Source organism: Fringilla coelebs, assembly GCF_963513975.1.
Source record: "Fringilla coelebs genome assembly, chromosome: 8".
Lineage (NCBI taxonomy): Eukaryota > Metazoa > Chordata > Aves > Passeriformes > Fringillidae > Fringilla > Fringilla coelebs.
Window position 1 is genome coordinate 23,675,925 of NC_140066.1, and position 12,899 is coordinate 23,688,823.

The 12,899-nt window shown below is 56.7% G+C and overlaps 1 protein-coding gene across 1 annotated transcript; it reads right to left on the reverse strand.

Annotated features, from left to right (window-relative positions):
- Positions 1-693: 693 nt before the first annotated feature.
- LOC311156317 (solute carrier family 2, facilitated glucose transporter member 5-like) lies at positions 694-8,049 on the reverse strand (the record flags this gene model as incomplete). The annotated part of the gene is made up of 13 exons (XM_084210166.1): positions 694-933; positions 1,150-1,277; positions 2,790-2,865; positions 3,412-3,513; positions 4,690-4,800; positions 4,925-5,112; positions 5,457-5,589; positions 5,670-5,815; positions 6,062-6,186; positions 6,269-6,429; positions 6,886-6,984; positions 7,588-7,776; positions 7,912-8,049. The coding sequence occupies 13 exons, from the start codon at positions 8,047-8,049 to the stop codon at positions 694-696; spliced, it is 1,836 nt and encodes a 611-aa protein (XP_084066292.1).
- Between the last annotated feature and the right edge of the window lie 4,850 nt (positions 8,050-12,899).

The following is a 12,899-nucleotide window of genomic DNA, read 5'->3' on the forward strand; positions in this document are numbered from 1 at the left end:
CTATCCTGGATCCTTTTGTCCTCCAGGAAGTTTGGGAGTGTGCAGAGTTCCCATGGGAGCACTCTGTGGGGCCAGCACACGAGGCCAGGCACCAAGGGCTTCAGCAGCCTTTGGAAGGGCACAGTGGCTGGACAGTCACCCCCAGCTCAGAGCTGCTCCATGTCCCTTCTGCAGCAGCCCCCAGCTCTGCATCACCGACTTGGGGCGAGCTGCAAGAGCCTGGGAACCATCCTGGCCACCCTTCCTAGAAAATGTGGGGTGACTTTGACCTTTCCAGCCAGTCACAGGGAGGAGGAGGACAAGCCCCTCTTTCCATTCTGCTCTTCCCTGATGGTGGAGAAGCCCATACCAGCACATTCCTGCTTGCTGCCATTCCAGGCTAAACTTGCCAAACACTGGCTCTGGTGGCAATGCTCTTTATTAAACAGCTCATGCCAGAAGCCCTTGCCAAGGCCCCACACCCAGGAGCAATGAGAATCCCCTGCTCCAGGAGGTCCCCTTGTCTCTGTGGGAGCATCTCTTCCAGCATGGGGATCATGCCCAGCAGTCAGTGCAACCTTGGTGCATCAATGGGGCACATCCTGGGCCCAGACTGTGCCACAGAGAGATGTTCTGGGAGACCCAGAGATGACCAGGTTGGAACAAATTGGCCCCCACATCCTTCCCCAGCCCCATCCCCCCAGCCCACTTAGATCAGGGCAGGCTGGAGCCTGAGCCCTCCAGAGAGCTGCTCTCCAAAGCCCCATAGCCATCGAGCTTCATCATGCCAATGAGGTGGGCTGGCACGGAGAGGACGGAGCGGCGCGTGGCGAAGATGTGGCTGATCTCCACGAAGGTTTTGTTCTTGGTCTCAGGGATGACAAGGTAGACGTACAGGGCCACCAGCAGGCAGACACCACAGAAAACCAGGTAGCAAAAGGCACCGGCTGACATCTGGGGACAAGAGCAGGATGAGGCAGAGAGCCAGTCACTCCCAAACTGGGCACGGCACAAGGCAGCGTCCCCTCCCATCGCCCTGCCCTGGGCTGGCTCTGTCCAGCACTGAGCTGAGCCAAGAGCACAGGCATCCCTGCCTTGGCACCCCATCCTGGGAGAGCAGCAGGGCTGTGTCTGTTCCCTCCACCTCCCAGGGCCCCTCTGAACTGGTACCTGCAGGAAGGGGAAGATGAAGCCGACGGTGAAGTTGCAGAGCCAGTTGAGAGAGCCCCCCACAATGTAGGCAGCCGGGCGGTGTGACTGCATGAAGAGCTCAGCTGTCATCAGGAAGGGGACACCAGCTACAGAGGGAGGGGACACATCAAGGGTATGGAGGACAGGGTGACTCAGGTACCCCTGGGGTCAACAGGTTCTGCCCACCTCAGTCCTGTGGCCAAAGGGCTGGAGCCCAGCAAGGCTCATGGTTCAAACTGGTGGTGCTGGGAGAGCTGGAGGAGACGGAGTGTGGTGGAGCAGCGTCCTACCCTTGGTCTCTCTTGGGATATGTCTTGTGGGGGTGATGTGATGTCCCCCTGACATACCACACTGGCACATTGCTGGGTGCTCAGGCCAGTTCCCCAAGTTGCATGACTGGAAAGTTTCAGACTGAGTCAAAATAAAGGTGGAACATTTCATGTGGATCCTCATTTTCCAAAAATGTTTCTAAATGCAGATACATTACACCTCATGGAGATCACAGGCGTAAAGAAACATTTTCCTGGATGTTTCCCTCCATAATGCCCTTTCCAGACTCCCTTGATCAAAACAATTTAGAAAACTTCCTTCTATCAATCAGCTTCTGTTGCCACTGTGGCTGATTCAGGGAGGAAAGAAGCAACCACTTCTCTGACCATCAGAATCTCCCACAGGACGCAGAAATGCCATCTTCCAACCTGCTTTTCCCATGCAGAGTGAAAAAACCCAGAATGTATGAAGTGGTTTCCCAAGCCAACTTATAAGTGGTCTGAAAACTGGACACAGGGTGTGGCTATTTCTTCTAGAAGGACTTAGCCACTCCAGCCAAGCGTCACTGAGTCAGAAGTCCTGGGTCCCAGGACTGTCCCTGTGTTGGGGGGCAGGATCCATGGCCCAGAGTACCTTCCAAGACACACAGAAATCTGGCAAGGGATTGTTTTTGATATGGTGACATGCCTGGAGTCCCAGCTGTCTGAAACAGGGCTGGCTGGACCTCTTTATAAATGCAGAGAAAAGATGAACCAAAAACCAAGTGTAAGTGAGGGAGGAGTGGGGCCCCTGACGGACTCTTACTCACAGCTCGCCCAGAACAGAGATATATATTTTTTTGTTTTAAAACTCCTATTCATCATTGTTTGTGAACAATGAGCCATTAAAATCCTAATTAAAGATGTAATTACAGTGAATAAAGTCTGGGCTGAGGATGAATTATAGATCTGTTAAGAGCTCTGCTAATACATCAACTGGGTAAACCAGTCCAGGTTTCACTCCTGGCTGTTGGAGCCTGCAGTCCATTAGGGGCAGGATGATTCTCACCAGCTGCACTGTGATAGGAGTGGTGACACCTCCACAGAGGTCTGGGGAAGGCTGCCAGGGCTTTCACTCTGCTTCCTCCTGGAGCGTGGCCCAGCAGGAGGGGGCAGAGTGTGCCCTGGGGATGTGTGGGGCTGGAGGGGTTTGTGGTGGGCTTTCACTTGGAGGTACAGCATCATAAACCAGGGCTGGACCACGGGGACGGGGCCAAGGCTCAGCTCCTGTCACCTTCCTGCAAACCCTGCTGGTCTCCTGGAGCCCCCCTTCCCAGCCCAGCGCCCCCAGCCCCTCAGCCCCAGACCCACCTGGTCCCATGCAGAAGCCAGCGATGATGCCGACCACGCAGGCCACGCTGACGTAGCGCATCCAGGGCAGGGCAGCCTGCGAGGGGACACTGGGCTGGGGAGGCTGCTGGGGCTGGCCCTGAGCTCCACACCCAGCACCCCTGGGACACTGCTTCAGGCCTGCCCTCGGCTTGGAGGTGGCTCTTGGGGACAGCGGCCACACAGGACACATTGGTGAGATGCAGACGTTGGTTTGGGGTAAAGCTGGTGAGGGTCAGCCTCAGCCAAGCTTGTGATGGTGCAGTATCCCCAGAGCCACGGGAGCATCCTCTGGAAGCAGGCAGCAGGAGAAGGACCCTTCACCTGCCCTGGCATTTCACATCTGCCTCCCTGGGAATAACTATTTCTGGAAAAAAACTACCAGAAGCAGCAGGATTTTTCTCATATGGATTTGTATTTTCTTTTTTGGTTGTTGTTCTTGGTGCTAAATTTACCTTCTCTTTAACATTGGAGGGAAAACATGACTTGGAAGAGCCAGATCACCTCTCATTTCCATGCACGCTCCTTCCCACGGGACTCTACCCATCCCTCCACCACTGAGCCCCAGAAAACGGCCCAGGGGGTGGCAGTGGCCAGGCCCTACCTGCAGCAGCAGCGAGATGGTGATGCCAGCTGAGCAGACACCCATGGCACAGAAGCCGGTGATGAGGAGGGGCCGCCGGCCCACCCTCTCGATGGTGAAGCACTGCCAAGAGAGAGAGACAGAGACTGACAGGGTGCTGGGCAGCTCCAGGGTGGATGGGACCAGCTCTGAACCCCAGATCCAGCTGCAGGTGGGAGAATGCTCCCGGTGGCATCTGGGGATCAGGGGCAACCCCAGCTCAGAGTTCCAGGGTTGGGGCTGGGGCATGGAAAGTGCCAGGGGGGAGCATGCATGGGGTAGGAGATGGGTTCCACAGAGCAGGGGTTAGGGTGCAGGGTTGGGGCTGGCTGGGGTGACCTGCAAGCCACATTTGCATCACTGCCAGGCAGAGGTGCTGGGGAATGGGGTGTTTGTGGGGCAGTGGGCACAGCAGGATGTGGGCAGGCAGCGCAGCGCCAGTGGGAGCAGGCAGGGCATTGACAGCAGAACAAATGCCTGTAATTTTATAACCAATCTCAGCGTGTCCATCAGGAGCCATTTGTGGGGCTGCTCCCAAGCAATCTGGCTCTGTGCTGGGCAACTTCTGGGGGGCGGGGACACCCCCACAGAAAGGGGAGGGGAGTAGGGGGTACCCTTCAGAGAGGCAGGGGACCCCACTCTGCTCTGGATTGGGCCATGAAAGCAGGGAGCAGCCCCCCACTCATTGCCTCTTTTCTGGGAGCAGCCAGCCCCATCCATCTCTGTAATTGTCAGAGAGTGGATTTAGTGCCGGGTGGCTTGGGCTGGCCCTGGGTGACACTTGCAGATGGGACAAGGGCCATAAATCTGCCTGGCCCAGTGCTAACTCTCCAGCTAAATGAGGGCTGGCTGGGGGGGCCAGGGCTGCTAGCCTGGGGCCAGGCCAGCGCTTGGCTGGGGGCGGGGGGAAATGGGGACATGTGACTCTGCTAACAGAGGGACAATGAAAGCGAGAGCCAGAAGAAACTTCTAGTCCCCTCCATCATCTCCAACCTTCTCTTTGCCCGCCATCTCTACCCAATCTCCCCGCACCCTAAAATTATCTCACCACTCCTAGATGTGACTCCTAAATTGAGCCTGTCTCATCCCATCTCCCATCCCCATTTCCATGCCAAATCCTTTGCCCCCAGAAAAGGGGCTGTGCCGTGGCACAGATGATATTTGGGGGATCCACTTTGTTCCCCCGTTTAATGGTGCTGGGAGCTGCCAAGAGGGCTCTGGCACTGAGGGGCTGTGTCCGTCTGTCTGTCCCTCACTCACCCCGATCAGCCCGGCAACGACCTCGATGGCGCCGGTGCCCATGGTGGTGTAGGGGATCTGGGACACGGGGATCCCGGCGTTCTCGAAGATGGTGTTGGTGTAAAACCAGATCTGCGAGGAGGGGACAGCGAGAGCTGGGGGATGGAGCCACGGGGCACTCGAGGGAATGAGCTGCCAGGTCTCAGCTCAGCGCGTGCACAGCCGTGTCCCGGGGCAAGGACCACGTGGGGCTTACGGCATCGATGCCCGAGAGCTGCATGCCAGCGTTCAGCACCGCCACCGAGAGCGTCTGCCAGCGCACCGAGCGCTCCCGCAGCAGCTGCCAGACGGACACCATCTCCATGGAGGAGAGCGACCGCTGCTCCTCCTTCATCTCCTCGATCACATCCTGCACATCGGGGCTCCCCAGGAACCGGCACAGTGCTGTGGGGAGAGCGGGCCATGGACACGTGTCCAGCGCAGGGCGGATTATCACAGGTGTGGCACCAGATAAGGGCTTGGCTCTACCCTAGCCCAGCCTCCCCAGCAGCCCCATATGGGGCTCAGCATCCATAGGAAATGGGGAAAAGCCTCACACCGCAGTGCTGGGCACCACGGAAAGGCTGTGGCACAAGCAGGTCAGACAGAAGGGCTGAACCATCAGGATTGCATTGGGCTGTCAGGTATGGACATGCAAGAATGTCATAAGGAAGCACCTTGGTCTTGGAAGACCTTGGAGAAGCACTTAGCACCTTCCAGAGCCAATCTCCCCAAGGATATCCCCTCACCTTTGGTGGCCCCAGAGACGTCGTTTCGCTCTATCAGCAGGTACCGAGGGCTCTCAGGGAAGCAGTGCAGCAGCAGGAGTTGGAGGGAGGCAGGAACAACCACCACTGACAGAAAAAGGGGCCAAAACCTGTCCTGGGAGGAGTAGAAATGGGATGTGTCATGGAGAGAGCAGAGCAGTGTCCAGCATGTGTGGGCTGGGGTACTGCGCTCACCTTGCCCAGCAGTTCTGGCAGGCCCAGGACCTGGGCAGAGAAAACCCCCAGGCAGATGAAGATGCTGGGCATGAGGCCCAGGAATCCCCGCAGGTTCTTGGGAGCGATTTCTCCCAGGTAGAGGGGCACCACACTGAGACAGATACCTGGGGGGCACAGGAGGGACTGGGATGGCAGAGGCAGTGGGGAGAAGCCAGACTCTAGGTCCATCTCCTCCCATGTCCAGCGTCATACACAGTGGGGACCCCATGGCGCTGGAGGTGGCCTGACTGTACCAGCGAATTCCTCCCCAGAGCCTGCGGGGAATACAAAGCCTTCTCCATCCCCCTAGGAATGGCTGTAGGGGACTGAGCCATGAGGAAGGGGCTGTGCACAGCCCAGGAAGCACCCACCTGAGTGGATCCCCGTGATGGAGCGGCCGATGATCACCATCTCGGGGGATCCCAGCTCCCGGCTGAAGCCCATGAAGCCGCCGGCCAGGAGGACGAGGAGAGCGCTGCGGCTCAGAGCCCCATTCCTGGCAGGCACAAGCAGCAGGGCAGCTCCTCCAGTCCCAGCCCACCTCTGAACCACCCTGGCCCCTGGTGGGACACCCTTACCTGCCGTAGCGCTCCACCAGCACCCCCACCAGCAGGGAGCCCCCCAGCCCGCCCAGGGCGAAGATGGAGACAGTCAGGGCGTAGAGGAGGGTCAGGGGGGCAGGGCCCAGCCCGTGCCCGTACCGCTGGGACCATGTGGCGTTGTAGAAAGCCTTTATGTGCTGCAGGGCAGAGACACACACTGGCACCAGATGTGTTGACCAAAAGGGGAAGGCAAGGGAAGAGAGGATCTATAGGGACAATATTGTGGGTTTAACAGAATTAAAGGAGATGCAGAGCAAAACATGTCTGGGGATGACTGGGATGTGCCGGTCTGGTTGCTCAGCAAGTCTCAGCACCTGAGACACCTAAGGATGGCTTAGAGATACCAAAGAGAGCAGTCAAGCTGGAGCAGGGAGGTTGTGGCCAGCTTTCCAGGCCCTGCTTTCTGGGGGGACCAGTTTGGAGTACATGAACATGGACTCTGATGTCCTTCCCATGCCATTCCTCCCTGGGTGACAACTCAAGGAAAATGACAGAGTTTTGATGTGAGGCTGCTGGACACCTATCCCTCTCCCCTCCAAGGGAGGGATGCAGAGCCGTTTTCCCTGCTCCCAGAGAGGCTGCCCATCCCTTACCTCTGCCGGTGAGTTCACCACAGCAAGGTTGTAGCCATAGAGCATGGAGGAGCCAAAGGATACCAGAAGGGTGACAGACAGCAGGGGGAAGGTGAGATGCTGGGAAAGAGAAGGAAGGATCAGCACAGTCCTGGCTAGCAGAGCCAGGAGCCAAGGTGTCATGAACTGTCCCTTTTCCAGTAGGGACGACCCTGGCCCAGAGCAAAGACCCCAGTGCAATGGAATCCTGTGTTGAGCACTGCTTCATGCCAGTGCCCAGCACCCAGCCCAGCTGATCCTGCTTCCTTGTGGCTGGTCTTGTGGCTGTGGTGTGAGGTTTTTTATTGTGGTGGTGACCCAGCCTGGGTAACCTGGGCACCCCTGCCTAGCTGGGAGAGGCAGCAGATGGAAGGGGACAGGTGGAAAAAGGAGGGACACCCATCCCCCTACCTCAGTGGAGCATATGAGTGGTGCTGTTGTGAGTGGCCCAACACCACTGAAATGTTCCCGTGGAAGGTCCCAGCGCACCCCAAAACACCACGTGGACCCACCTCCTGAACCCTCACCCCCTCCAACACCTTTGCCTCCCGCTCCTGCTGGGGGTCCTCACTGCGGGGAGCCGGTGGCCGCGGGGGCACAGCCACCCTGCAGCTCTGACCCAGCCCAGCCCGGCCCAGGCTCGGGGTGCTCAGGAGCATTCAGAGCACCCCCAGCTGCACGGACAGCCCTGGGTGCTGCAATGAATGTCCGGAGAGATGAACGTCCCCGCAGGGTGCGGGCGTGGGACGAGCCTGCGTGCCCCAGGAGCAGCCCCGCTCCCCAGCACCACACCCGGCCCTCCCCGCAACGCCGCCCGCACGGTAGCCGGATTCGCAGCACCAGCAGCTCCCGGCTCACGCACAGCAAATCCCCCTAATCCCACCAGGAATCCCAAGCCGGGAAAAAAGGGAGGGGGATGTCAGGCCCAGGGCTAGAGGGGGACAAGGACTCCGTAGGGCAGACGGGAAGCAGGGATGGGGCAGCCCTCCCGGCCCGCAGGGAGCTCACCCCGGTGATGTCCCCGCCGGGCCGCGGGGTCCCTTTCCCGAGCGGCGGCGAGAGGCTGCGGGCGGAGCGCGGGGAGGGAGGAGAAGGAGAGGGGGAGGAAGGCAGCCCCGGTGCGGCGGCCCGGCCGGTCTCTCCCATTTTTAGATAGAAGAAGGAGGAGGTGAGAGAAGGCAGGGCAGGGCAGCCCGGGAGCCCCCGGGGCTCATTGGAGGCGCCTGAGCGGCCGGAGGAGGAGTCCGGGAGCCTCTCCCCTCGCCGGGGGCAGGAGCAGCACCTCCGGACTGCTCGGCCCGCGGAGGGGTCACGGCCCAGCCCGGGGCAGCGAAACCCCTGACGTGATGCTGTGCCACCTCTGAGAGCTCTCGCATGTCCCCTCTAAACGGGAGTGACCCGGGAACCGTAAGTGAGGCAGCACCACTGCGCCATCCCCGAGGCTGGCGGCGAGGGGGCGGCCCCACACCACCCAACACCCCGATCACCTCCGGCCCCTCTCCCACCGGGGGTAATGTGCCCCATCCCCCGCGCTCGGGAAGAGGCTGGGAGCCCATGGCCATGGCTGGAGGCAGCTGCCTTCCCCGGACACGGAGGGACACAACCCCCGGCCCCAGAGAGGAGAGAATCGGCTCATGGCAGCTCAGAGGAATCCAATTTTGCTGCGGCCAGGAGCTGCCTCCCCTGCTGCTAATGAAGTGCCTTTAATTAGCAGCCTAATAGCAAGCTCTTAATTTGCCGAACAGCCAGTTGAAAGGATGGGGACCCCACTAAGCCACGGCTGGCAACAGCTCCCAGGGCTTAAAAGGGACAGGTCCCGACAGGCTGGCCCCACTCAGGACGGTCCCGCGGGGCAGGAGAGCAGAGCAGAGCAGAGCTGGGAGAGCCCCACAGGCACCCCCAGGCCTGCCGGGCCAGCCCCGGCCGGGCTGTCTGGGCTGTGGGAGAGTCCAGGCACCAGAGTCTCCCACGGAGGATGTTCCAGCTCTGGTCTCACCCCTGCACATGAGCCTCCAGCTCTTCCTGAAAGCATCAGGCCTCTTCCCCAGCCACCAGCCCTTGCCAGCCTGCCAGTGTTCAGTTTTCCCAGGGCTGGCCCCTGCTCAAGAGTTCTGTGTCCTGCCCAGACTCGGCTTCTTCACATCGGGAATCAGGGCATCACCTTTACCTTTGTGCAGGTGTTGCTGAGTGGCTGCAGAGACCTTGGTGACAGTGCCACAGTGGGGGAGACCTGCAGGAGTCTCAGTCCTTCTGGGGATGGTCCTGGTTCATTCCCAGAGCAGCAGGATGAAGATCCATTTTATTGGACCTAACGCTGGGTGAGATGACTCAGCAAGAGAACATGCAGCCTGTGGGTCCCAGCCATGCCCAAAGCACCTGCAGTGCTGCAGGGCAGCCCTAAACATGCCCAGGACTCACCCCAAGCAAAGCAGCAAACCTGGGACAGGATGATGAGCCGGGCCATGCTGTGTCCTGCAGCCTGCTCCAACTCTGGAGCAGGTCATTCAAGTACATGGCTCACCTCTGTGAGCAGCATGTGGAGGGTTAAATGTGTCCAGTGGTCTCTGGAAAGAGAAAACAGCAGCAGCCATCTCTCCCCCACTCTGGTACTCTCCCAGCAAGTACCTACCAAAAACCCTCCTGGAACTTTCCAGCTCCTCTGCACTGAAGCCCATACCTGTCCCCAAGGACCCTGCTCATCCCTGCAGCCACGGCCCCTCCTCCTGCCACACAGCTTGATGCTGGGCACCAAGCAGGGACATCGTCAGGACACAGCTCCAAGCCAGGGGATGGCTGCTGCCTTTATTTAGGGAGTAAATATGGGTTATGGTCACTGGTTCCCAGCAGTGGCTGGGATGCTGGGAGCAAAGGCTTAGCAGCAGATGTAGGGTGAGAAACTCAAGAAGGGCAAGAAGGGGGAGGAGGAGAGCCTGGAGTGCCAATTAAGGCTCACCAGAGGGCTGGGTTAATTGGAGACACTCCTGTGACCTGACCTGGTGATAGTAGCACACGATAGACAAGGGCTGGTGAGGAACAGCCATTGCTCTGAGCTGCAAGGGAGCTTGTCTCCACATTTTACAGGCATTCCTCCCCTGCCTCCATGCAAGGTATCCCTGGCTAAAATATTCTCTGTAGCTGGGAAAGTAGCTGTGAGCCCATAAACCACCCTGATCCCCACCCATCGTCACTCCCAGAGCTCCTGTCCCACTCCTGCCTCGGTGCTGCCCCAGGCACAGCACTGGGGCTGTTCTTGTCCTGTCCCAGCACTCCATGTCATGGGATGCTCACACAGCTCCTTTCCTCAAGGCATCTGACACAGTGCCTGAGGCACGCAAAGAAACCCATGAGAACCAGCAGAGGCAGAGCAGCAGGTGTAGCTGGTCCCAGCACACATCCTGCAGAGTGATGGCATTTGCTGAGGCCACAAGGATAGAGAAGCAGTTGGGACACCTGAGGGCTTCCCCTGAGCTGACAGCTCCCCACTGGGAGGTCTGTCCCCTTTTTCAAGATGAGATAGAAATTCCTTGGAAAGGATATGGTCCCAGTGCTGGTTCTAGGGGTTTGCCCAGCACCATCTAGTCCAAACCAGATAAATTCTACAAGGAAGCAATAAGCAACTCATGCAAAGGCAAAAAGATGCATAGCTTAGCAGCCACTGACCCCTTTCCCTGTGCTGGAGGAGGGGGAACTGGGCAGCACGGGCTGGGTAGGCAGAGCTGCTCACAGACATCAGCCCTGCTCCGAAGGTCAGAGCAGTTTGCCAGGGCTGCCCTTTGGGAGTTGACACTGCAGAAACAGAGATGGTCTGGCAGCCTCCCCATCTTGCTGCCTCTTGGAGAAGCCTTCCTTGATCCACCTTGGTAAATGCCAGCAGAGTGCTTGGGGCATGGCACAGGGAGTTTTGGATGCATCAGCTGTGTGACGTTAACCAGGGGCTTGAGTTTCTTCAAACCACAGTGGCCTCCACAAGGAAGTCAGTGCTGTCCCCAGTGAAAGCCCTGCTCAGGCTGCTGTGCCTGCCGTGTTGCACTGGAAAGCCCATGTGACTGTTCTCCAGCTGCAGGCAGGCTATTTTCCTGGACAGGCGAGACCTTTCCAGCACAGGTGTCCCTGATCATATTCCTTATCCTCTTCAGTGGTGAGGCTGATCAGCCTCACAGCCCAGCAACCTCTCTGTGGGTTTGGAGATTTCTAGCAGCTCCTACCAGCAGCTCCTACCAGTGTGTCAGCAAATAATTTTGGAGAGAAAGCTCAGGATGGGAAGGTAACATGGATGTGAAACAAAGAGTATCTCTCTTGGGGATATAATGTATATGATCTAAGCTCCTTTAGGGTAAAGCAAAGTGGCTGGTGCTCACAGATATGCAGTGCTGGGCATGGATCAGCTGGCAAAGGGGTCAGGCTGAGATCTCTAATGGCTGCAGCCCACCGCATGGGAGAGGGCATGCAGCAGCTTAGTTTTCCTTTTTTTAAAAATTATTCTTATTCCACCTTATTATTCCCACCTTATTTCCATCTTACAATTCAAAACATTTAATCATTTCTACATCCTGATCACTGATGTGTGCCATTGCACAGGAAGCTGTGCCCCACGCTGCCTTGGAACAAAAGGGGCCAGGACACTCCTGGAGCCAGGCACAGCCCTTACTCCCAGGACAGACAGACAGCTCACCCACACATACAAATATATGGCAGCATTACAGCGTGTCTGTCTGCTCCGGGCCTTTTGTTTCCGTGGCCACGCTGCCTCCTCTCCTGAGAGCTCATCATCCTCCTCAAACCACCAACTGCTAAACTCATCCTAAACAGTTATTGTGAGAATTACATTCTTTCTAGCCTAGCTAATCTATGCTGGCCAATTCCCCCTCTCCAAAAAGTACCTTACTATACTCTTGAAAGCATGTATATAAGACAACAATAAAAAACCACCAAACAAGAGAAGATTTCATTTTAAAGCTGTAGGTTGATCAAACGCTGTTAATTTGAAGCTGTGGCAAACATTACTTTCCTTCTTCATTTGAAGTGGAAATAAGGCACACATTTTTAAACAGAAAGGGCAATTAACCACTGAATCTATTTAAGATAAGCTGTTCATTCTTTTCCAGTGGAAATTTACAATTGAGATTGCTTTTCTTTCTCAAAGACTCTCTTTGGTACTTGAGTTTTTGGATTCCAGTCCAGATTTCCTGGGAGAAATTTTCCAGCTCATGCCCTGCAGGACAGCACTGTCCTAGTCCCAGAAATCTGGAATAAAGACCCTGATTCTCATCTTTAAACATCAAGGAGAAGAAGGGGAAGGACTATCTAATGAACATCTAGAAATAACCCACAAAGAGAACCTGTTTCTCATGGGAGCAGGCAGTATGTGTGTTGTTTGGGTACACACAGACAACTGGGACTGTGGGTATGGAAGGGGTCTCGTTTGTGTGTGCTGGCACTCACAGGCTGTTGAAATCAAGCTGCATTCTGTGTTACAGACCAATCCAAAACAATGGATGTAGCCTGTCACTGCATCTCCTCTTCCAAATCTATTATTGGATGGGAGGAAATAGCAGAGAGGGAACAGAAAAGGCTAAAGCGGTGCAAATATATATATTACATATTATATATAAGTACGTATATAAAATATTTAATATATATGTGTGCACACACACACATACATATAAACATCAAAGCCTTGCCAAATAAAGCACGGGGCTGCTGGGAACCCTGTCACAAAGAGAGATGGAGATTGGAAGTGACAAGAATCCTGCTCCCAGCACTTGAGAAAAGCAGGAGCCTTCCCAATCTCCAGTCCCCTGCTGGCTCCCAAGAATGGAGCCAGCAGGGAGAGAGATGTCGGGAGTGCAGGGGTTTGTTTGTTTTCTGACCACCCCTGGAGTCAGGATCTTAAAACTGCGGTGGCCTTTGTTTTAAAAGGGGCTGTTAAGTCAAATGGGAAGATCCAAGGCTGCTATCCAAGGAGCACTTTTAAGAGGAAGGTATTCTGAGGGCGA